Genomic DNA, 25221 nt, shown 5'->3' on the forward strand with positions numbered 1-25221 from the left:
TGGATCAACAAATGCTGAACTTTTTGTTAAGAACCGTGTACAATTTTGTTAAGCTGTTTCATGCACTGGTGTCAGAGACTTCTTGTTTTCTTAGGGATGGAAAACTCAAGGGCTTGAATTGCATGGATGTAAGATGAGTCCATGCTGTTTTGAAGCTTTGCCTTCATTTAACTTCACCATCCTAAAATGTAACAGATAAATTGAATTAAATGGGTATTTAAATACTCCAGAATGAAAGCGCACCACCCCACTGTCCATTATTTCACAGGATTGGGTGTATACATTGCATTATCTAATTGTGTCTAATTGAAGGAGAAACCACCAGGTCCAATTGGTCACTGCTGAATTAAATAGAAAATTGAGATTCCGTACTCTCTCTGGTTTTGGAAAAGGGTATCATGTTTGAGATAATGAGGTTGGAAACCACATACATATTTAAGTTCATGTCTATGTCCTCTTTTTGTTTTTATTGAGCATTAAGACGAGCTTACAAAGGCAAGTTATGCATTCTTCCAAAAAGGTTTGTGTCCAACATTGTCACAAAAATGTCCCAATAACATACACATTCCTAACTTCCTATTGCAATATGGAACCTGTGCCTTTTAGGGGATAAACTAAAGTTCAGCATCCTTCATTCCTAAGTCTACTTTCTAAGGTTGCAGGTAATTAGTTGTTCAGCAATATACTTCCCTTAATCACCAACCTATAATGTAGGACTAGCTATTTTTCCCAACGTATTCTCTACTGAATGAGGACAAGGAGGCTGCATTTTTCCAGATTAATCTTTTCCCAGTTTAAGCTAGAGCTGGAGAACACAGGTTAATTGCTGATTTTTTCACACTCCAGCCCATTCTTCTTGTAAAATGATAACTTAGCAACATGATGGGAATTGCCAGGTCATAAGCACCCATCCTGTCTTATCTGCCAGGGAGTCTTTGCATTATGAAGTTTTAGTGTGTTGGTTTTTGTCAAAGGCAGCCAAGCCCTGGACAGCTGGAATAATGAATCATCTCAGCAAACAATGCCTGTCGTGTGGTTTAGTCATCTGTTGACCTGGTGGATGGGTGGGGCAGAGATGGATTCATTCACCATATCCCTGCAGAGATGGAGTCATTCACCACAATTTAATACACAGTGCTAGCTCCTTTGTATGGAGCAACTTTTCCAATAAACCAACCCTTTACACTGACCATTTAGAGCAGGGTGTCCAGCTGGCTGACTGAGGAATTCTGGGAGTTGAAGCCCACAAGTCTTAAGGTTGCCAAGGTTGGACACCCCTGATTTAGATGTTGGGTTGCTCTAGTTAATAACTCCAATAGACTCAGTTACAATTGTAAAGCAGTGGTTCTCTAACCTTGTCTTCATCACGGACCTTTAAATACCTTTTGTGGTCACTGACCATGGCCATGGACCACCAAGACTTAAGATTTAAATCATGAGATTTCTTCAAAAGCCTTCACAGATTCCCTGTGATGACATCGCAACCCCCCAGGTTGAGAACCCACTGTTGTAAAGCATGTATGCTGGCAAAAGTATATATAAATCTGTAGTCCCTGGAGTTAGACAATAGCTGTTTTGTCCCAAAATGCGGTACAATTCCCTTCCATTTAATAATATGGAAGGGGATGTTTCCATTGGGTATAATTCAGTTCACCACTGGCACCACTACTGGGAAATGCCTCAGTATCTAGCCCAATCCTGCTTGTAAAAGCTACGAGAATCATCTCAGAGCTGTAAATAATCCACAAGTCAATAAAGAAACTAGTTAAGCTAGATGAGGGTGGAGAAAAGATGAGGCAACTGAGGGGGAGAGGGAGAAAGCCAAGGTAAAGTTTTGAGGGGGAGGGCATTTATAGGATTTTATTGTGCCTTCTCCCAAATCAATGAGAATTAAGATAAAATGGATACCGTAATTACATTTTCCTCATTAAGGATGATCATAGGATATCTCCAATCATTTGGACAATGAATTTGGACTTTCCTCCTTTTGAGATAGGTTGTATAGCTGCTATTTTATATCTCAGGGGATTCATTAGACCAGGGGTCTGCAAACTTGGCAACTTGTGGACTCAAACTCCCAGAAGTCCTTAGACAGCCATTCAGGCTAGAGGATTCTGGGAGTTGAAGACCACAAGTCTTAAAATTGCCATGTTTGGAGACCCCTGCATTAGACAGTAGTTAAGAAAGGTCAAAAGAAAACTGGGGATGCATGATTTGAAACATTAATTTTAACAAGATTTTTTTAAAAAATGAAACTTGTGTGAACTTTCCGTTCATTGCATCAGAATACCATCGTTTTAAATAAGACTGCAACAAGAAACAACAGTAATAATAATTCTCATATCAGACCATTAGACAGGACCAGTGTTACTCTCTTTAATATTATAAACACAAAGAAAATTCTGCCCAAACCTACAATATTTAAACATTTGTACAGTTTTTTTAAAAAAAGAATATTACAACTTTTAAAAGAAAATATAACATTTTTATATGACAAAAAATACATGCATCTTTAAATTTAAATTAAATTGCAAAATCAAAGTAAACTGAAATAACACTTTTTGCTTAAAGAGCGATGCTTTATTTAGTGAAGTGACTTTTCAAAGACCAGAGGAGAAATCTCTGAGAATAACATCTTTTTGAGTTAGCATAGCTAGATCACACACCTTCAGGAAAACAGTTCAAATTAAAACCATATTGCACCAAAACCACCTTTTACATAAGTCGTTTACATAGATTTTAATGGGACAAATTCCTGACAGCTATTGTGTACAGGCATTAACAACAGGCAATGAGTAGAGTTTAACCAACTACTTCAAACCAGTAGCTTTACCTATTCCATTATATTAGGATAACACAGATGTTGATCATATAATTAGAAATCGCTCCATCAATTCATCTCATTCTTAGTCAAACTCAAAGGTGAACAAAATGTGAGTTGATTAAATTCTGGGAAAAAGCTCTGCAATAAACATTTTCTATAGAGTTGCATATTTGCATCTTTTTTTGTGAGGATAAATAAGAAATTCTCTTGTGAGATACAGCGTTTAAATTCTGCTGCAATATATTTCAATAGTAAATTCTGCAAATGAGCTAACACCATGCCACAATTCAAAGGATATCTAATGCAGATGAAGATGCTAGAGAATTTAACAATTGAAGATTTGTTCTGGGGCCACAGTGTCCAAATCTAAAGGCTGGAAGAAGAGTCATTCAAAATAGCTTAAACAAGATGTCCCAATTCTCACAGAAGGGTTTAATGATTTTGAAAAGCCATTATAACTTAAAATGGGAGGGTAAAACTGACAAATGAGATCGTCTGACCAGTTCTTGGGCAAAACAGACCAATCCGAATCTAAATAGCAGTTAGATTTCAGGAACTGATCACTTGTATATGCTTTCTAACATTTATATGCAACTATGATTGGAAGGAACACACGATCCCCCTAAAATATAAAGACAATATATAACTTTCATAAATAAAATTCAATAAGAGGGAAAAACACTTAAAACAGTGTCACAAGATAAGAAAAAGAATTCTTGATGAGATTCTGTTAAGGACATTTCTCCTCCTTCAAATAATAATATAATCTCTTACATTACTTATCTGGGCTTTTCTGGATCAAATGGGCTGTGTAAAGATGGAACTGATAGAAGCAACTTGCTGCCAAAAAGTGTTTTGGCAATCTGGCTGGCCAAAAAGACTTATCCTTTTATCTCAACCAGGAGAGATGCTGGTCCCACCCTCATGTAGCATACAAGGTTGTGACTTCTTTTCATAGAACATTGAAAAGTAATTTTTAAAACTTTTTCCAAATTAATTGTATAAACAATCCTTCTCTGTAAGTTTCAATGTAAAGCAAATAGCACTTTGCATCAAAACCCTATCTTGCATAGCAACCCATACCCACACGGCAAATTCTCATAAGGGAGTCACATTTATAAAATTATATAATATACATCATATAAAATAATCACATGCTATATATACACACGGCACTTGATATCTGCTGCAATAGCTATAAAAAATATAGAGCCCATTTTTAATCATACACACACACACACACACACACATTATTCAGTGTGGCCAATGGTACCGCTGGGCACCACTTTTGGTTTCCTAGAACAGGTTTTTAATTTTATTATGGCATTATTACTCTTAGTAACAGCTCTGCTCCTCTGGGCTTATTTTTCAATCCTTGCTTTTTATAAAACCAATCCCTATTGTTTGGGCCAACTGCACTTTTAGGACTTGGGGTCTCTGATTATTAGATATTTCACATTGTCTACGTACTGGTTAAAACTGAAAGGGGAAGAGGAATTATGCAGCTATTCTCTTGATACTCACATCATTTTTGTACAAATTAAGGACTAATTGAACTTTATTGTTTAATAGCACTGGATGCCTTTGGCTAAAGCAGCAATTCTGTATGACCAAAGGAAATGGAAGTAGTATTTCTGATCTTGTATCCCAACTTTCCAAGTTGTGTAAAAGTTGGGATGAAATTCTGGTGAAGAGTAACATGTAGAAGTTAATGTACTCTTAGCATTTATTTCACAAATGCCATGAAATGTAATTACCGACTACTACAGATGGAAGTTCCAAACCCTCCCCCTGACTTGCAATCAGTTAGGCTAATTAAGCAACCTTTAAAGCAATAGAAACTCTTTGCTTTCTTTAAAAAGAGAAAGAAAAGAGAGGATATTTTCAATCGAGCACATTTCTGCCAGTTTTCTTATATCACGGTTACATGCCAACCATGATATAAGAACCTTCTTTACTTCTTCTTCCCCTAGCTTATGTTTTGCACAGCACACTACTATATTGTGAGAAACAAGTAATACAATACGTAACATGTGAACAGTATTGTATGTGAGACACACCAAGAGAATACCAAAAGATAAATTTTAAAACATTTAGAATAAAAACAAAGGACAATGCTACAGAATAGCCACATTCAAGTGTTCCCTTATTGTTGAGCAGGTGGCTATAAATGCTACTGCCATTTTTGTTGTTGTGACAATATTGCAAGGCCTGCCTTGTTCCTCTTGCTATCATCAAACCAGCCTAAGAACAACTGTATATTTTATACATGTATTAAAAAGAAGCCTAACTGCCAATCAGCAAGACTTTGCTGGAATTACTGAGAATCATTCAGCATCAAACAATTAATATGCCTTTAGAAAGTTATCATGATTCCAGTAATAGCTTGCAATTTTTGAGACAGGCTGAAATTTCATACCATTTAGCCATATAATCTTAAACTGCAGTCCAACCTGGGCCTGAGGTTCTCCCTTGTGTATATTCGCTAAAACCTTCACATCAAACTGCAACAGTAATTTTCCAATGGTCACTGTCAAGGAAGACATCATCTATAACAGGGTTTCTCAACCTTTGCACATTGAAGATGGGTAGACTTCAATTCCCAGAATTCCCCAGCCGGTTCTTCAAGATGCCAAAGTTGAGAAACACTGATCTATAGTATCATCAATCATCACAATGATTTCATTCAGGGAGGTGTGGGAGATTGGTTTCTCTGGGGATAAATAATACATACCAACGAAAGGGCGTTTTAAAACATACATTCATAGGACACTGCATCTCAAAATGAAAAATAAATAGTGATTCTAATAATTAATATTTTTGTTGTCTGTCCCTTCCAGCAATTCTGCTGTGCAGTTACTGGCTTTACTGGAGTATCAAGGAAGGCCATTTCTTTAAGTCTCTTGTATTTGGAGCTGTGGATGTCCCCCCAAACTGTCCAAGGTAACACCCCCGTTTGAAATCACTTCGGTCTTTTCATGACAGTGTTTTGAAATCGGCCGATGAAAAAGGGGGCTCCAGTTCAAGGTGGCATCAGATGTCTCCAGATGTGCACTGTGTTCTGCAAAGGGAAACAATGATCAGCATCTGTTTGTCAGCAACCTGAGCAACCTCAACTATTCAAAAGATTTATGCAAGTCACAACTGGTTGCCATTTACTGAATGCCATTATTTCGCCTCACATTAAGGCCATTTTGTGCAGCATCTGGATAAGGATCCAACCCAATTAATTATAGCTGTTGAAATGCAGAAGTACAGCTAAAGATATCCTTAAAAGTTTTTTTTAAAAAAATATCAGGTCCATAATTAGATTCAATCAATCAATCCTCACAGCCTCATCAAAGGAGAAAGGCAGAAGAAATTCCTTTGTAAAAGTTCCTAATTTTGCAAAGCACCCTGAAAAATAACTGAGCATTAGATATGCCGAGACAGAACCACAAAATGTATTTATTTGCTCTTACACCAATTCTCATTTCTCTGTGGATTAATTAATATATTTTAGTCATAAAGAAATACCAATTACTGTACCAGTTTGGATAGTGGTTAAGGCATCTGAGTAGAAATTGGGAGACCATGAGTTCTAGTCTCATCAAAGGCACAAAGCCAGCTGGGTGACTGTGGGTCAGTCACTTTCTCTCAGCCCTAGGAAGGAGGCAACGGGAAACCATTTCTGAAAAACTTGGCAAGAAAAATGCTGGGAACTTGGCAAGGCAGTGTCCATGAATCAGACACAATTGAATGGGAGAGAAAAAAATATACAAATGATCTAAGAGATAAGAACTGAAGAAGCTTCTTAGATGAGAAGTGAAACATCTTCAAAGAAAAACAAAGAAAGTTCAACTGCCTTTTGAAAAAAGCACCAGTGGGACAACCATAATCTGGATAACTGAGAATCTCTGTAGACTTTAAGAAAGAAGCACATTTTTCCATTTTTTTCTGACATACCTGATGTACAATTCGTATTGAGTGGGCTGACATTTTCTTGGCCACAAGAGTCCTGATGTGATGGTGATTCTGCCTTCTCCTTATCATTTTCCTCAGTCTCAATGCTGCATCCAGGGACTGTGGATGCCAAGCACATGGCCACAATCATGTGATTTAATGGTTTCATTTCTAGACTGTCTTGCTGATAAGGTGCCATCATGGGCATCACTGGTACAGAACTGTTGCCAAAATTGCCACTGGTTTTAGTGAAACACCTACAAATATTCAGCCCAAGACAAAAAAAAAAGAACATGGATCCAAATGCACATCATGTTTCACTGACCAATATATTCTTTATTTCTTCAAAGTATTTCTATAATGCCTTCTGTGCACTCATCACCAGGAAATATACAACATGCATATGCCTATGTATGATCATTCACCTGCAATGAATAGTAGATCTGTAGCAAGTTACCAAATGTCACAATTAATAATAATGCGTTCAATCCGCAAATAAAATATGTAAGGCTAGCAAAAGCTTTATCTTATTTCAATTATCTGGGTTAGATGTTGTTTAGGATATGAACGATTAACATTAAAATCTTAAACTTGGTTTAGCAGCACAAGCATGTACAAAATGCTTATTATTACAATTATTAATATACATAATAGAAGATAATATTCTTTATTGGCCAAGTGTGATTAGTCACACAAGAAATTTGTGTGTCCAATAACAAGTACTATTTCATACTTCTTTTCAAGATCTTATCTTGAAAATTTTTATTGGGGTAACTTGGGCAATATAACAAGGGATTTGATTGTTTACTATATTTGCCAGTTTGCCCTCCAAATTGGAAAATCTGCTGTTGACAGAATGATTTCATTCATGATAACATTCTTCTCCACTGTAATCCTAGAAAGTGAGAACATGCTTTTTGATTCTTCCCAAGAAAGACACTTAGATAATTCTCTCTTGTTCTGGATTGTGAACGGCTAGTCAAGCAGAGAAGGAAGTCAGTTTCTTATAGATGAAGCTACTCAGCTTTTGAACAAAAGAAAACAACAAAAAAGGCAACTTAACAACCGAAATCCTTTGTAGGCATACTAGCTCTAATCCAAAGTTTTGGGAAGCTGCCAGTACTTTAAACATTTGCAGCTGGATCATCACTTCCAAAGACATGAAGGCAGTTATCAAGTTGTTTTCTCAACATCCACAGTAAATGCTAACAAGCACTTTACTTTATTATTGGTGATTAAACGTAAATTTAGTGAAAAACCACATCACAGCTACATCTATTTAGGGAAGATGTCGGAACTGTTGCATAAAGCACGAGGTCCAGATAGAATAAGTATCTTAAATGATTATATAAGTAAATGCTGGATCTAACAAAATAATCTGGAATGATCACTTTGGATTTAACAGCAGCTCAGATTATTTCAAGACTTTCAAATAAGCCTCTTAATAATACCTTCCCATTTGTTTTTAAAAAGTGAGTGAATTCTGATTTATTCAAGAAGCTTGCTACCATTTTTAGCAGGGGAGAAGGACCAACAGACTAGATAAAAAGAGATGGGAACTCAGGGAGAATGTAAAGTGAGGAGTATGGATACTAACTCATTATGCAAAGACTATGTCCATAGGGGACATAGAATTGCAGCACAATTCAAACTATTCTTATTTCTTACAATTGTTTGTTACATTCACTATGAGTTTTCTTTTAAAGCAGGGGTGTCCAATCTTGGCAACATTAAGACTTGTAGACATCAACTCCCAGAATTTCCAAACCATTATACCAAAAATTCTCTTAGTTTTCCATCTTTAGGTTAATTGTAAACAGATACATGCACAGTGGAACTCGCTTAAGATGCAACATGTAGAATTTTGAATATTTTATGTAGTATTGCAAGAACCAAAAAAAAAAAAATCTGACTTTTGGCTGCCAAGCCAATTTGCCATATTTTAACTTTCATTTTCATTTTTTTCCATCCAGTGAGCTCTACTGCTAAGAGTTAAATTGAACCTTAACCATAATCCAACACCTTACATTTTGCACCATGCAAAATCCTTGACTTTCAGTTTGATTTTATTGGAAAAGTGTCAATCCAATTCCTTGTATGTGCCTGATGTGCTAGGTGCTGTGGGACCACGGTAAACAACATCTAAATGAAAATATGATTTATAACACGCAACAACAAGCACAGGTTGCACAATCCCAAGATTATTATATGAGTCTTCAATGCAGAAAAATCAGGGTATCTTGTGAAATATTAAGAAAAAAACAGCTACTGACAGAAAGCTGCTATTTAATTTTATAGTCCATCAATCCATTCTAGGTTATGTGCTTACTTAAACTAAAGTGAAAGAGAGGCTCATATGTAAAAAGTTAATTTTTGCTGGTTTCTCATGGAAGAGAAAAAAAAATGGCTCAACTCTGCTATAAACAAGCGTTAAAAGTATTTGCATAAAGTTTTTTTTTTCCTTACTGCGTGAGCCACTAAGCTTAAAATATACAGCCAACACAAGGCACACATTTTATAATCTACAAAGCGGAACTATTATTCCACATTTATTTTGAACAGGATGGCTAGTAAAATAGTGGTGTTGAACCACAAATATTGAGTTTATTTGATTTAAGGGCCTGCAAGGGACAGCCGTGCACTACACAAGACCAAAGCGCTCCTTCTGGGAATTCTTTATGGTTTCTGAGACAGTTCATAACTCCAAGGCTGGCCATTGTGGTTAAAACCTGCTAATGGGAAATTGGAAAAACGGGTGGGACCTAAGCATTATAGGGTCATCTTCCCAAAAACGGAGTAAGATTTTTTCATGCAGGGCAAGCTTTCTATAAAGCAACTTCTGGCCCATCAACAGAAAAATTGCAGTGGGGATGGAAAAGCTGAAGCCTTTAGCCTGTCTGCTCAGGCCCTTGTTTTATGATCTTGTTGCTGAAGGAGAGCAAAAGGACTTGGCAGCTTTCAGAAAAGAGTGAAATTGGGACAACCACTGTGGATAATATTATATCCAGCCTAACCACTCGCTCAAGAACCATCCTGAAATAAGGCTGGATACTATTTTTATGCTTCCTTGCAATTCAAGGCAACTAAATTAGATCAGGAGTTTTCTCTCCTCAGAGCAAAAACTGCCTGCTTCTACCAAGCCACTTCCATTTCAATATTGCAAGGAATCTGCCAGATTGCGCTGTTTCCTATATTAAGAAACGGCTAATTTCATGAAGAAATGTGCCTGTAATTTACAAAGCCGAAATTTGGTCGCATCTTGAACTTCAGCTCAGAATTGGAATCAGCTGGCATTAAAATTGAATGAATAAAATAGTTCAAGCAAATCCTACAGTTGATAAATGTCTATGTAGAACAAAACTGCCTTCACTAAGTATAATTGACTAAAACTAGCTCTGAACATAAAACTGAAAGGAATTGAAATACTTTGAGGCAGGAAGGCCTTCAGGGAGCCAGTTTCGAGAAACCATGTAGTATTTTCTATGTGTTAATCTGGAATAGTAATAATGCAAATATCAAGATGTATTTGCTAGACACATAGTTGGGATCCCTAATCTGTGCAGGCTCAAATTCAGGGATCCAAAGATCATTTTGATCTCTTTAGTTTGATTACCTGTTGTTATTCCAGCAGTTCCTGCAATTGGCATACTCTGAAGGATCTGTCTGAGGGACTGATGTATATACGTCACCACCCTGGATGATGGGATAATGGAAATATTTGAAAATTAAAATAGGGAATCACAAATGAGTCTAAGTAAGTGAAAATTAAACAAGCAGGCACAGTATATATCCCATACATAGGGATGAGTAATTATGGTAACTTTACGACCTGTGGACTACAACTCCCAGAATTCCTGAGCCAGCATGGTCATAAAGTTGCAAGAATTGCCCATGGCTGTGCTAGAGCAAAGCAAAGGAAAATGTTATGGCTTAGACATGTACACCATCATTTTCTTGGCCTTATTTTCAGTTTGAACCGCCCAAATTTAATTTGAAGAAAGAAGTGAAAATGCTACTGATGACAGACATGAAGGGAATTTTTCTTTACTGGAAACTACTGTCTGCTGGTGGAGACATGATGTTGCTTGAGTGACTGATGAAATATAATCAATGTCCCAGTTTCTTCCAATTGTTCCAATTAGATCAGCTTGCCTGACTAAGCTCTGGGTTTGAAATTTGCTGTTATTTTTACAGATGCATTAATTTGTCAGCCAAAAGGGATGGAGAAAGAAGGTAAGGGGGTTTCTGAGCTCTTGGTTTTGGCTGTACAATCTTTGCAAATAAAAAAAACAGCATTAATAACACGTAACTCATTGCTAAATACTATGTATGTGGAAGATTTGAGAAATGCTTGCAGATATGGCAACACAAGAAGTAATATGAATCTACATTTTAAATACTCGGATCCCTTAGTGGAAGACAAAATTCAAGACAACTGTTCCCAAGTTGTTGCATGCATATAGGATTAATTAATTAAACTCTGGTGGGGGGTGGGGAGGGGAAGAAACAGGATAACTTTTTCTCATCTATAAATCTTGGGAACTAATTCCGTGAAGAGGCTGAAACTCCTTATTTGAAAATGTTGCCACTAGTTTCAATTCCATAGCATTTATTTAATGTTTGTGAAGGGTTTTTTTTTTTAGCACAAAAAGCAAAACCAATGTTTTAGTGTAGATTCTTCCTTTTTACTCAGAGCATTAGGGACACTTCTCCAATGAAAAGCAGGATAGGAACGGACTAAAACTCAGTAAGTGATGAATAGCCACAGCAAATGATTTTAAAACTCTCAAGGATATTGACCCATGCTAAGCACTGGAATGTTTGAAATAATTGCATACTGAATGATGAATGAAGGATTTCCTACTTGAGTGAAATAAGGTTACTTGGCGATAAATTTAAATGTGAGAATTAAGCTTTTGGGGAGCATCTAAAAGGAGAATCTTTAACACCTGTTTTAACTTTGTGTTTTCAGTACACCCACCCAGCCGCCTAGGCTCTAATTTAATTTCACAGCGGCTGCATCCACCCTCCCCTATGTGCTTACATTTAAATATTCCTAAAATCAATGTTTGGATTAGCCTTTAAATGGGTCTTAAGGATCTAAGAAGCCCACAACAAGGAAACATGAAGATTGTGAGAGACTTAAAAGGTTATCTGAATGGCAATTCTTGTACTTCTAGCAATCTGTTATTCCATGAAATGAAGTGTTTATGTTCAATTACCAGAGCAAACAATTGCCCTCTCACCCTCCCACTCAAAGCAGATGATGTTACTTAATTTCTGAACACATTCCTGGTTTCCCATAAAACATCCAAATGGTTTTGCGTAGGACCTCTAACCTAGCAGCTCCTCCTGAGTTGTTGCTACTCAAGCAGCACGAACAATTATCAACCTGCATTCTTCACTCCTCAAAGCTTAAAACTCTATCTAAACTGTCTTCAGCTCAGCATGAAGGAAAGCACTATTTAAAATAGGCTGCATAATAAAAATGCAGCCTAAGAACTGTGTTTTTCAAAACAGACATGAATAGAATAGTTCATTCTTAAAAAGGAAGTACTTAAAAAGAAAGCAGATATTACGGTGTGGCTGAGCAAGAACCAAAAAAAAAAAAAAAAAAGGAATTATTCGGTTTATGAGCCCCAGGTTTTGGCACACTGAAATGTAATTAAGGGCACCTACTTAAAATTAGATCTGAAGTACAGCTTAGTCACAAAATGACTTGGCACACATCAAATTTGTGCATATTTTTTAAAAAGTGAATCTCTTGTCTGCTAGGAATCCCCTAATCTCACATTATCAAAATCTCAACATAACATAAGAGTTTGGATGGATATACAAAGAGCATTTCCCCCCTTTTTAGCATTGTTCTTGTAACTGCAGGGTCTGGGTTTTTTTTTTCCAGATCAACTCATTGTTGATCCATTGGCTGTGACTGGAACTGTTGTCTGAGCCAGATGTTGCGGGCTGAGACAGCGTGACTGGCCAAAGTCTCCCAACCAGCTTTCATGCCTAAAATGGGACTAGAACTGCTTTCTAGCTTAGAACTGCTTTTCTCCAAAGGCAAATGTTCTTATCATTATGAAATAAAAGCTAAGGTATAGAAATGGGCAGTTATTTTATCAGGATTATATGAATGTAGTTTTCAAGAACACAAAAAGCTGTATCCAACATTATTCAAACTGACTTCTGTTCCCATGATTAAAATCACTTTTTCCTTCCACTCTGTCCTCATTAAATCTGCTGGCGGGGGGGGGGGGGGGGGAGATTCCTTAATATCGGGAAAAGAGAGATTTGATCTGGCAGATGTCTACTCTTTTGGCAGAAAGACACTGCAGGATACAACTCAAAAACAAACATGGAAACTTAATACAAATTACCTCTAACTATGTGCTTATTATCTCTACCTTCACATGATATTTGCCTATACGTATTCACCAACTGATAAAATAGCATCACGTGACTATAAAAATATTTTACTGCATTTTTATGGTTTAAAATCTTTCAAACCTAGTCCATCTGAAGCATTTGTTCTTAAACTGAACCTGAATTTGATTGAATCAGCTTCACAAATTTATATACAAAACCCTTATTCTTTAACGTACTATTTTTTTTAATTTCTAGAAACTGAAAGTTTAAACAAAGTCATGCATCTTTGCCCGATAACAGAACTTCCCAGTAACCACAAGAATGACAAAACCTTTGTTTGTTTCCATTCAGCAAAATGTTTACATTAGAAAACTCTGCTACAAACTCAGTAACTTGGGGTCTATACCAAAATGAGTGTATGAGAGGAACATATGGCCTCTTAGAAATGAAGGTGTTCAAGTTTCCAAATATTACATTAACAAAGATGGCTTTTAAAGTATCATTAAGTGCATACTTATTGCTCTCATGATGAAGTCTTTAATTTTAGTGACTTTAGCATACTTTAAAAGGTGTCCAACAATATAATATTCAAGAACAAGAAGAAAATGATATGACATGTGCAACACCTCTCTTTCAAGTAGAGTGAAAGTCTTCACTTTCCTTTCTAATGTTCATAACAACCAAAGTTTCAAGAGCCTGACCGATAAAGCATTGAGCTTACTTACATTTCCTATGTGATGGGTATGTTCATATTCGATGTGGGTTCTGGAGAGGGAGTTAGAATGTCCTGGATAAATCCCAGTTCCTCCATTGATGGCACCATTCATGATCCCATTCATCCCATTAGCAACCTTATGATGGAGGTGGAGGCATCCCTTATTATGTTTTCCATTACTGATAAAGTTTCCATGTACGCCACCATTAATGCGACTTGTGCCTGGGAGCGTTGTATACTGAACCATTTGTCCATTGATATCTGTACCTTGGTAGAGATACCCGGGAGGGTCATACTCTGTAGGAACAAGGAAGAAAAAATCATTTAGAAAGTGCAACAAAACTTTGATGTACTGCATGTAGACAAAAATCTCGACCTATTTTTCCCTACATTTATATGTCAGTTAACAGTTTTAGTCTATAGCAAATCTTACAATAGGAAGAATCTTCCTAAATATAATTTAAAACAAATAGCACAGTTGGCTTCACTTAATAAAAATAAAAATGAATCTCTGCAAGACTTAATCCCCATTAGCCAAATCAGGAAGGCATGGGGTCAGAGTAAGCATTAAATTTCATTGCATTTTTACAAATTCGTTGTCTTTACTTATATTCATGTTTAAGTGGAGATCATGATAAAAAAGTTGGTTAAATAAAATAAAATATTGGATGATATCAAGATGGTTAACAAATAAGCCGAGTCATAAACATAGGCTGGTGTTTCATTTTTACCACTACTACACAGCTTTTTGTTACAACCTGCATAATAGAGGATTTGCAGGCTGAGAAAAATAAACTCCTGTAGAAATTGTCTTTTCTTCCACAGTAATGATAAAGCAGGGATGAGATGTAATGAGATGTGGAAGGCACAGACTTCAATCGATAGTTAGGACTGCAGAAAAAACAATTGCAACCAGCCTGCCTTCCATTGAGAATCTGTACTGCACGAGCCAGAAAGAGGGCTGAGAAAATACCTACAGATCCCTCACATCCTGGACATGATCTATTTCAGCTTCTCCCCCCAGGATGCTGCTACAGAGCATTGCATGCCAAAACAACCAGACATATAGTTTTTCCCCGTGCCATCACCCTGATGAAAACTTTTATAACTTATGATTAATGATTGTAACTGTGATTTATGATCTATGACCTATTAATAAAACAGGGCTGTTATGCATGAAAAGGAACATACTTTGCAAGGTGTTTTGCTGACGGTTCTTCCATAAACACATGGCAATAAAGACAATCAGAATGAAAACCATCACTCCAAGGACACAGGCGACAATGAGATACAACATGTTGCTACTCCGGACTGAACCGTTTGGTTGACCTGCATTGCTCCCAATTCCACGATCAGGGAAATTAGGTGGTGTACTAAGGTCTTTTACTGGGTATTCAGATGCTCCAGGTGATCGTTTCACTAATTGGAATGAAAGCAAAAAGGTTGAATGAAAAAAAAATTAAATGGTAAATTCATGTAACTGTTATTCTGACCTTAGGTAGAACTTCAGCAACAGCTGAAAATGCTTTAAAATTATTAAACCCATTAGTTATAGAGTACTATTAAAATTAGATGCATTTGTTTTGGCATACAGTAAATCACAAACAATCATAGAAGAATGAAAAAAACGAGGGGGAAGGTTAAGATTGCCATATCATTCTACTTGCCTTCAGTTTAAAGAGCACTGTTTCAATTTAGAAAGGCATAATAAAATACATGCTAGTTAGACAATGTTTCTCCCCTTTTGATAAACATCTGCTTTTAAGACTGACCAAGTTTGCTTATTAATTATTTATGATCAGAAGCAACTGTTGTGGCCCGCCAGCTGCCAGCAGAGCTAGTGGCAGACTTGGGATGATGAGGTTGGGGAAGAACTTGGGCCAGTTCAGGAGCCTGGGCATGCTCAGTGTCGGACACAGAGTCAGGGCCGTCCAGCATTTCCCAGCCAGAGAGGCAGCTGCCTTTGGAGCCAGAGATGAGTGAGGAGGAGGAACAGCTGGGGCCTGTTCCTGATGCATATATGAACAGAGCAGATAGGAGAGGTGAACAATGGAGGACAATGAGCCAACTCCGGAAGCAAAACAAACGTGGATGCTGACTGGTCTGTCCCTGGCTGGGGAATAAATAGGAGGAAAAGGGAATGGTTTGGTTGTCTCAGACAACCGTTTGCATTTCTTGAAAGTTTGCTCCTTGTGTGTTTCGTGCGACAAAGACTGCCTTGTCAGAACTGAGGTTTGTCTATTTCTCTGTTTGGATTGACTTAATTTGCAGCCTCCCGGCTGGGAGCTCACATCCTTGCATTTATCATAATGAGCTGATAAGGACTATTGTTCCAGTTAACTTCTTGCAGGACTCTTGCCTAGACTTCCTGTTGGTGAATGCTGTTAATTCCCAATGTGTAAATAAACAGGGGTCTTTCTTTGCGGGGAGTCTGTTTCTTGCTTCTGCCAAGGCCGGGTCAGAACAGCAACAATGATGGATGACGTCACCTAGTTTGGTAATGAAACGTCTGCAAGAAAACCACCAAGCTCAGAGAGAACTAAAGATCCCACAATTGTTTCTTACCTTTGGTTTCACATATCATCACATTGCTGTAGTCACTTTCTCCTCCATCATTGTAACACTGCATTTTAATGTCATACGATGTTTCAGGTTGTAGATGGCTTATCAAGTGCCATAGTTTTGTACCTGGGAAAAGAAGAAGCAAAGAGAAATGCCATTTAATAGAACTGTATTCTTTCAAATGAAATGCATTATTAAAAAAAAGGAATAGAACATCTTATAAGAGACAAAAGTTAAAAGTCTATGAAACTCTGCATTCGCAGAGTATGTACACAAAAAAGTAATTAATTCCTAAATTAAATCATTGACAAATCTGATAAATCATTTTTATAAGGTCAGTTTTAGGCAGGTTTAGGTAAACAGTATCTTCTGTGTCAGCTTTTTTTAACCCGTTGCTCTCTAAAAGTATGAGTACAAAATTTAATATATCCAATGGATTATTACTGTACAGTCTTAATAAGAATATAATTATACAAGGATAATATTTACATCTCATTTAACCAGGCTTCCCTGCATTAGCATACAAAACAGGCCTCCATGCACTAGCATACAAAACAAAGTACTTGTGCACAGATCTTACCTTCTACAACATCTCGCTTGTAATCACTATCATTGTCACTATCCGTTGGGCGATAATAAATGTAAAATCCTTGGATAGGTGTGTTGTTGTTACTTGAAGTAATATACTAAAACAGAAATGTTTAAACATGTGAGAATTCAGAACATTCAATAAGGAATTCTCCTGGAACAGGCCAAAAAGGGGACACGCAGAGGCCGAAAATGGGGTGCACAGAGGCCAAAAATGAGATGCGCAGAGGCCAAAAACGGGGCACGGACAGGCGGCAATAGTGGCGGTGATGGGTAGTGGTGGTTGGCGGCAATCCCCACAGCCTGGAACAGCTGATTGGCAGTATTCCGGGAGGCCGATCCAACCGCCAATCAGCTGCTCGTGCTAAATCAGACTGTGCTGAATCTGATCAGGCTGTTTGCTGCAAGGAGGCAAACTGCTGGGAGGCAGAGGCCGAAGGGTGGGGGCCGGCGGGTGGGTGGGGCTTCAGCAAGATTTGTTCTATAAGACGCACAGACATTTCCACCCACTTTTTTTTGGGGGGGGTGCATCTTACACACCGAAAAATATGGTAACTTACATATTCAATCATTAAAAACTGAAACAACTAGAATTAGAACCTAAGATTAAAAAAATTAAGATATCAGCATTTAAAGTGCCATTTTCATTTGAATATTCTATTATATTCTCATCACTCTCTTTTACTTTTTATACTGCATTAAACAATAAATAATATAAACTACCAAAATGGAAAATGACCGTATGCAAACTATAGACTGTTTAGAATAGCATTTGCAGAACACGTGTTAAATGTTCAAAGTTCTTTAGATGGCATTGTCTACACCTAACAATCTAATACAGAGCTTTGTTCTAAGACAATTAGTGAGCAAACTGTTTTATTGCACACACAGTATCTTTTAAAAAACATAAAACGTTATTTCCAGAAAAAGAAATGGGATACTTACAGTCCACTTTAACATGATCTGGGTGTCACTGACTGCTTCAGTATAAGCAATGTGAGGTCCTGTGATGGGGCGGTTGGAATATTGGTTGGTAAAGCCAGCCACGTTATATGGTCGAGAGGGAGAACTTCGAGGGCTTTCCCCATAATTATTAACAGCAATTACACGGAATTTATATGCAGTTCCTTTCAAGAAAAAGAGAGAGAGAGAGAGAAAGAGAGAGAAGGATTAAATAAATACCATTCTGGGGAAGGAGAAATGGCCAACATTAGGACAAGGCATGCATATAAATACCTGGATCCAAATTGTCAACTTCCACTGAAAGTTTAGATGGAGAGATGTTATCTGCTGCAATTAGCCATTCATTATTTCTGTTAACACGTTTATATTCTACTTTAAAGGCAGTGATGGGTGACCCACCGTTTGCTCGTGGGATCCAAGTGACATAAACAGAGGTTTCTGATGCTGTTGAAATAGTAGGCCGATCTGGTGCCTCAGGAACTAGAAAAGAAAATACACAAATCTTCATATAAAATTGTGTACAAAAAAAAAAAAAAAAAAACACATTGATTTTTATATCTGTAGGTTGTTTGTCAGTCAAATTAAAAAGATACACCCAATGTTTAAAAGGCATATGGAATGGACTTGAAGGACAGAAGAAGGCAACACAATCAGAGAAGCAGAGAAGCCCATTTCAAGAAGCCCCTCTCTAGGTTCACAGGAAGATAAAAGGAGGGAAGGGGGAAGTGCATTCAGAGTCACAAAATTCTGTTACTACAGCTGCTGCAATAAAAGTAGTCCTGATCTATATGAAACAGCATGGGTTTCTTAGTGTGATCTACACAAGGTAACTTAATTCTAGAAAATCCTTCCTGAAATGCAACTTTTTTTCCAGTTTTCAAAGACAGAATCAAAGCTACTTATGGAATCAATCAAACAAGCAAAAGGTTGTACTGGCTGCTACAATTTATTGACAATCCTATGCAACAATAGTGAGTTAATCCAGAACATATGGATCCTGAAGCATTAGCACACCAAAAAGAATTCACAACCATGGAAATGGACACAGAAACCAATTAATACCAAAATGTTGTTGTTAGTTGCGAAGTCGTGTCCGACCCATCGCAACCCCATGGACAACATTCCTCCAGGCTTTCCTGTCCTCTACATCTTCTGGAGTCCATTTAAGCTCAATTACCAAAATAAATTCCGCTTATTTTAAAAAAGCTAAATAGTTTTTGCATGATAGCGAGTCTAAAATGTAAAGTGAAATTCGTAGATTCATGAAAACTTTATTACTATCTCTGTTAAGTATTAGCAACTTAGGTAGCTTGATGCAGTGGTTAAGGCACCAGGATGGAAACTAGGAGACTATAAATTCTAGTCCAGTGTAAGCATGAAGCCAGCTGAATGATCTTGGGCCAGTCACTCTTGTTTAACTCTAGGAAAAAGACAATGGCAAACTACATTTGGAAAATCTTGCCAAGGAAACTGCAGGGACTAGTCCAGGCGGTCCACAGGAGTCAAAAACTGACTCAAAGGCATCCCTTCCCCCACCAAAAAGCTAGTATTCAAAACCATGCAGATTACATTAATACTTACTGAACTCACTTGAAGTTAGATAGCAGTGGAAACAGAAAAAGGGAGAAAAGGAATGTTAGTAAGTCTGATTACAATCATTATGTGAAATATTATCCCAATCTTTTTTGTATGTTTTATATCAAGTTACACAAGATACACCATGAAGGAAAATATTTAATTGGAAAAAGAAAGATACAGTGTAACACTGAAAAACTGTATATTTTTTAGATGTTTCCAACTTACTTTTGTACATTGCCTCAAATAGTTCAGAATGCTCTTTACTTTTTTAACAGAATGGATATTATAATCAAGATATGAAACTTGACTGCATTGTTTGAAATCAATTTACAAAAACAAAACTATTTTGAAATGCTTTAGAGTTGGTGGTGTATAATGTTCTAGTTTTTGAACAGTTTCTTGAGGGTTTTTGGACATTTTAATGATATATGTTATGGTTTTATTATATTGACCAGAGTCATAACAAATTGGGATAGCCCATAAAACTCATAAATTATAAAATCTGTACATTATTGCAATATAACCAGAGTGACAGAACATGCCCTATATTAGCATTTATTTTAGTAACAGAAAACATTTAACTAATATTAAAAATCTAACTATCGAAAAATCTAACTATCTAAAAATCGAACACCTTGGCATATATAACCTAAAGCTGCTTCATAAAGCAAACGACATGGAAAAACAGTAGGATAATACAAGTCCTGATATTATTCAAATTGCAAAAATTTTGAATTAAGCATAATTATGCTATTACCACAGAACTATGTAATGTTCAGAAGCAGAATGTTGCTCCTTGCTTCTTGCAAAAGAAGAATTGATTGCTTCCCGAAAAAAGGCATTTAAACATCTAAAGCTGTCTAAGATCATTAAATTAGATGATCCACTTATTCTCTTCAGCAGCAGTTTCACAAAACATTGGAGCAGAAGCGTTTTCTGGTAATACTGCCTAAAATCATTAACTGTAACAAAGGAAGCAGCCTCATACAAGTTCAGTCTATTTATCCACCCATCTTATTATAACAGACAGACACTCAGACACACACACTTTCCAGGTACCAGGCCCTGGTGAATCATCTGCTACCTGATCTTTAAGCTACACAATCTTCATACAAAGCATATATTCTATCACTGAACTAAACTCCAAAGAAGAGTTCAGTGTTTGGAAAAGGTGCTCCCTTATTCTCTTTTGAAATTTGTTCTGTTAAACACACAACTGACCTTGGAAGTGCACAACTAACAGAAGATTTGAAAGGTGGTTAAAGTCGATGTTTCAAAAATACATTATTTTCAGATTTATTAGTGGGACTTACCGCCACTATGTCGAGACAGATCTGGAAGGACCACGCCAAAATTGTTGGTTGTTCCTTCCTGAATGACAGAATGTTTAGGAATGCCAATTGGTTGAGAGGGTGTCTGTGAGGTTTTTGAAGAAGATGACCTTTCTGAGAAAAAAAATGTGTACTCAGTAAATAATTTAAGATGTCTTCAGTTACTTTTTGAGTCTTTTTAGTGCTAGTCCTTTACATCTTATTTACATGTTTTTCTATGCAAGCAGGCAACAAAAATGCTGAAAAATCCTGTATTTTACTCATGTTGCTTTGTTTAATTACTGATACTCAAGGAAAGCTCCCACATGAAAGTGAGTTAATGGAATAAGCTCAGAAGAGACTCTGAGCATCCATAAGTATACCAATGTGAAATGTTTAAGAAATGCTCTTCCACATATGAAACATCTTTGACAGAGTTGCTCATGGGACGGGGGAATTTGATTCTACTCTGCTTTGGCATTTCCTCTGCTGCTTTGGGAAATGAGAAGGAACTGTTTGTTAGGGGAAACATGTCAGAGGTTTCCAAGTGTGCAAACTTCAGAAAAAAGGTCACCTAAAATATATTTCAGGGATTGACGCGTAGTCTAGCAAAAGCTTTCTTACCTTTGCTTGTGCGAAAAGTAAGCATGGAAGGCTGACCTTCGCCAGCATCGTTTTTTGCAACCATCAAGACTTCATATAGACTGGAAGGTTCCAGTTCTGTAAGACTAAGTTCATTTTCACTTCCAGGAACACGAATTGTATACCAATTAGTAACATTGCTATCCAGCTGTAAAAGGAGAATTAAAAAATGATATCAAAAACTTAAGTTTACAGGGAAGGTAGGTAAACAATTTGCTGGTTCTAATATTGAACTGTATTACTTATATAGTTGCTATCAAGCTACCAAACTGTATTTAAAAACAAAAGCACAGACACAATGAAATGCTTAGGATCGCCACAAAAATTCTTTCACATACTGCAAAATGTAAATTTCAATCTTCCTATAATACAAGGCCCAAATATGTTTAAAACACACCAACTTTCATTCATTACTGCCAATGCTTTAAATTGATGTAGAGTAGCTTCCTATTTTCCCTCTCTCTCATAGTTAATACCAGGATACTGTAGTTTTCCAAGTTTTTTTAAGCCACAAAAACTAATATTTGCTTAGAGCCAGGATAGTCCTACCTTGCGATATTTCACAAAATAAACATTAATTGGCCGACCACCATCCTTTCCAGATCGCCAGACCAGGTTATACTGGTCTGGCTTAAGTGTTTGTGGAGGGCTGAGAATGATGGGAGCTTCGGGTGGGGAAATGCCACTGGATGTTTTTACTGTAGAGGTTTTGTCAGTAAGAATCTCGGCCGGAGACTTTCTGGGGAGGCCCGTTTCTGAATCAAGATCTCCATCATCATCATTCTGGGCAATTTCAAAAGGAGGAGCTTCGGTTTTTGTACTGGCTTCATAGGGAACTGCAGAAGGATTTGGAGATTAAAGACAGGCATTGGCTCAAAGATCTTTACAAATGACATTTCATACTATCACTTCTCCCATCAACCTTTCTTCTAACTGAACCAATGTATATTATCACAAAGTGATTTATAACTTTTTTTAAAAAAGGAAATTAGATTATAGCAGCAAATAAGAACAGTTTTTAATCCCATTGAAAGGGTCCCTCTGGTTTCTAGATTCTTATATACATGGCTAAACCTATGCTGAAAATAGCAATACCAATAGCACTTAGATTTATACACTGCTTCACAGTGCTTTACAGTCCTCTCTAAGCTGTTTCCAGAGTCAGCATCTTTGCTCCCAACAACCTGGATCCTCATTTTACCATCCTCGAAAGGATGGAAGGCTGAGTCAACCTTGAGCCAGTGAGACTCGAACTCCTGAACTGCTGGCAGCCAGCAGTCAGCAGAAGTAGCCTGCAGTATACAAAATGCTTCAAATGCAGGTAATCTTCAATTTACAACAGTTTGTTTAGTGACCGTTCAAAGTTACAACAGCATTGAAAAAAGTAATAGAAAGTAAACATTTCATTGTACAACACTTTATGCCTGCTTGCCTGCATCTGCTGAAATAGTTGTTTGCTGTGGGTAGCTGATTCATTAAAAATGAAGGAGGAAATAGTTTAATTGTTTCAACATGAATGCTAATGTGTCAGCAACATCATCAAGTTGAACCCAGCTGACCTCAAAACATTACAACACTTATTATAATCTCAAGTCTATTGTTATAAGTGTTGATTATAGGCCACAATTCTAGAAACAGACAACTAACTATGGTTGAACTAATTCACCTAATTTGCAAAGCTCGAGCACAGAAAGAGCATGTTTCAACATAGAAAGCAATAGAAATTTGATGAGCTATAAAATGTGTAAGTTTACAATGTAAGCAATTTGTGGACGTTCAATTAGTGCAAACCTCCGTTCAAATGTTTGCCCAAATATTTGCACACTATTTAGTAAGACAATTGGGATGGCAACTCACCAACTGTAAGGAAAGTCTCTGAACGAGCAAGTCCATAATCATTTGTTGCTTCACAGATGTATTTCCCAGCATGCTCTGCTGTAAGAGGCTGAATATATAAGGAACTTGACCCACTGCGAGACATAATGAAGTAGGCTCTGTCTGCAATGGAGTTACCATTTCTTGATTGGGAGGATGACTTATGTGATTTTGAGTAGAGCACCTGTGAAGGATGGGTGCTAATTATTCCATGCCTGTTGTACCAACGAATTACAGGGGTAGGCAATCCAGTGGCATTACATGACAATGACACAGTGTTGCCCTCTATCATTTTGGTATTTGCTGGCAGTGAAGTTATAATTGGCTTGGAATTTTTGTCTAGTTAAAAAATGAAAGCAGAAAAAATACAATTTACTATTCATCCATATATATAGAGAGAGACATTTACACATCCACCAAAGACTTTGAAGCTTCAAAGAATAACATGAAATAATAACTCTCTGACCATACATATGCAGAATTCCTTGAGCTACAAATATATTTACTTTATTGATTTATTCCGACCTTTATTATTTTGATAAGTAACTCAAGGCAGCTGGTATAACTAGCATTATTTTCTTCTCCTAACACAATAAAAGATCTTTTCAAGAGAACTAAACTATCATTGGAGACTAGATGTATGGAAGAAACTTGGATTGGTAGGGAAAAATAAAGGCCCAAGTGATTATTTTAATTTAAAATATTTACATACTGCTTTGCATGAACTACCTCATGAATCAAATTGTCTTACATGTTAAATGAACAAAGAGAAGAACAAGGATAGTAATGGGGGTGGGGTGGGAGGAGGAATGAGAGCACTCTAAATAGCAGGCATAAGTTCTGAGAAGCTTAATACACAAGTGGATGACAATTCACAATTTGTGCCATCTGCAGTAAGAGCTCCGTGGATAATTTTAGAGCTCAGGCAGGTTTATAATGAAAAAGGTTTCCTAGCAGTGTCAAAAATTGGCCAGGTCTTACAATTCGATGCATAGCTCAGTGGTCAAGATTTACTCACTAGAAATAACCCACAAAGCCAACAAGCCATTTCTATATAGATTAGAGGAGGATAGGAAAAGATGAATCATGTAGTTTTTACCTGCTTGGAAATGAAATCTCCCAGTGGACTGTGAAAATCCATTGCCATTGTTTACTAAGCACTGATATAATCCTGTGTCTTCTGGAGCAATCTGATTTATTCTCAGCTTGTTTCCTGAAGGAAAGTGCCGGGAAGAAAGATGGACGGGAATTCCATTATGGTACCAGGTAACAGTAGGTAAAGGATTTCCATGTATTTCACACGATAGATGCAAACTTTTGCCCCAAGACACTAACTGATTTTGTAATCCTCTTGATATAGAAGCAGGTTCTAAAACCAAAGAGGAAAAAAGGAAAAGAAAAAGGAAGCATTACATCCCATTTCATTCTGTTGCAGCAGCAGTATTTTGACTCTTAATTTGTAAATTAAAAATTGTCATCGTACCAAGCACATTTATGCTGTAGTTCACGTATTTCACAACTCCAGAATCATCTTGGACTACACAGGAATAATTTCCGGCATCGGATAGATCCACAGAATCAATGGCAAGATGCGAATGAGAGAGCTTCCATCTGTTCTGAATTAGCACATCTCTGCCATCTTTATACCAGTGAACATAAGAAACAGGCAGCCCACTAACTACACACTCCAACATCAGAGGCCTATGTTGAGGTACTGCCAATGCCTGAGAACTGGTTGGATGAAGAATATGAAAATCCGCTGAGGAAGAGTCTGCAAATTGAGGAAAAAGTTAGCATGAGCTTTTCGAATAAGCTACCTCAAATTCCTTGTAGGCCACAAAAGATAATATTTAATT

At 37.1% G+C, this 25221-nt stretch overlaps 1 protein-coding gene across 1 annotated transcript in view; it reads right to left on the reverse strand.

Annotated features, from left to right (window-relative positions):
• Window positions 1–2329: 2329 nt before the first annotated feature.
• CDON (cell adhesion associated, oncogene regulated) overlaps window positions 2330–25221 on the reverse strand; it is a 46799-nt gene continuing 23907 nt past the window's right edge. The window contains exons 6-20 of the mRNA XM_070952284.1: window positions 24849–25136; window positions 24465–24734; window positions 23348–23704; window positions 22040–22326; window positions 21473–21638; window positions 20852–20983; window positions 18234–18440; window positions 17943–18124; window positions 16990–17095; window positions 16413–16535; window positions 15039–15266; window positions 13858–14144; window positions 10380–10459; window positions 6770–7023; window positions 2330–5885 (exon numbers count right to left, since the gene is read on the reverse strand). Of these exons, the coding sequence (XP_070808385.1) occupies window positions 5719–5885; window positions 6770–7023; window positions 10380–10459; window positions 13858–14144; window positions 15039–15266; window positions 16413–16535; window positions 16990–17095; window positions 17943–18124; window positions 18234–18440; window positions 20852–20983; window positions 21473–21638; window positions 22040–22326; window positions 23348–23704; window positions 24465–24734; window positions 24849–25136 (3134 nt within the window). The 3' untranslated portion in view covers window positions 2330–5718. The remainder of the gene's footprint in view (window positions 5886–6769; window positions 7024–10379; window positions 10460–13857; window positions 14145–15038; window positions 15267–16412; window positions 16536–16989; window positions 17096–17942; window positions 18125–18233; window positions 18441–20851; window positions 20984–21472; window positions 21639–22039; window positions 22327–23347; window positions 23705–24464; window positions 24735–24848; window positions 25137–25221) is intronic.

Source organism: Pituophis catenifer, unplaced genomic scaffold (assembly GCF_029215685.1).
Source record: "Pituophis catenifer annectens isolate HBS135680 unplaced genomic scaffold, rPitCat1.0.hap2 SCAF_12, whole genome shotgun sequence".
Lineage (NCBI taxonomy): Eukaryota > Metazoa > Chordata > Lepidosauria > Squamata > Colubridae > Pituophis > Pituophis catenifer.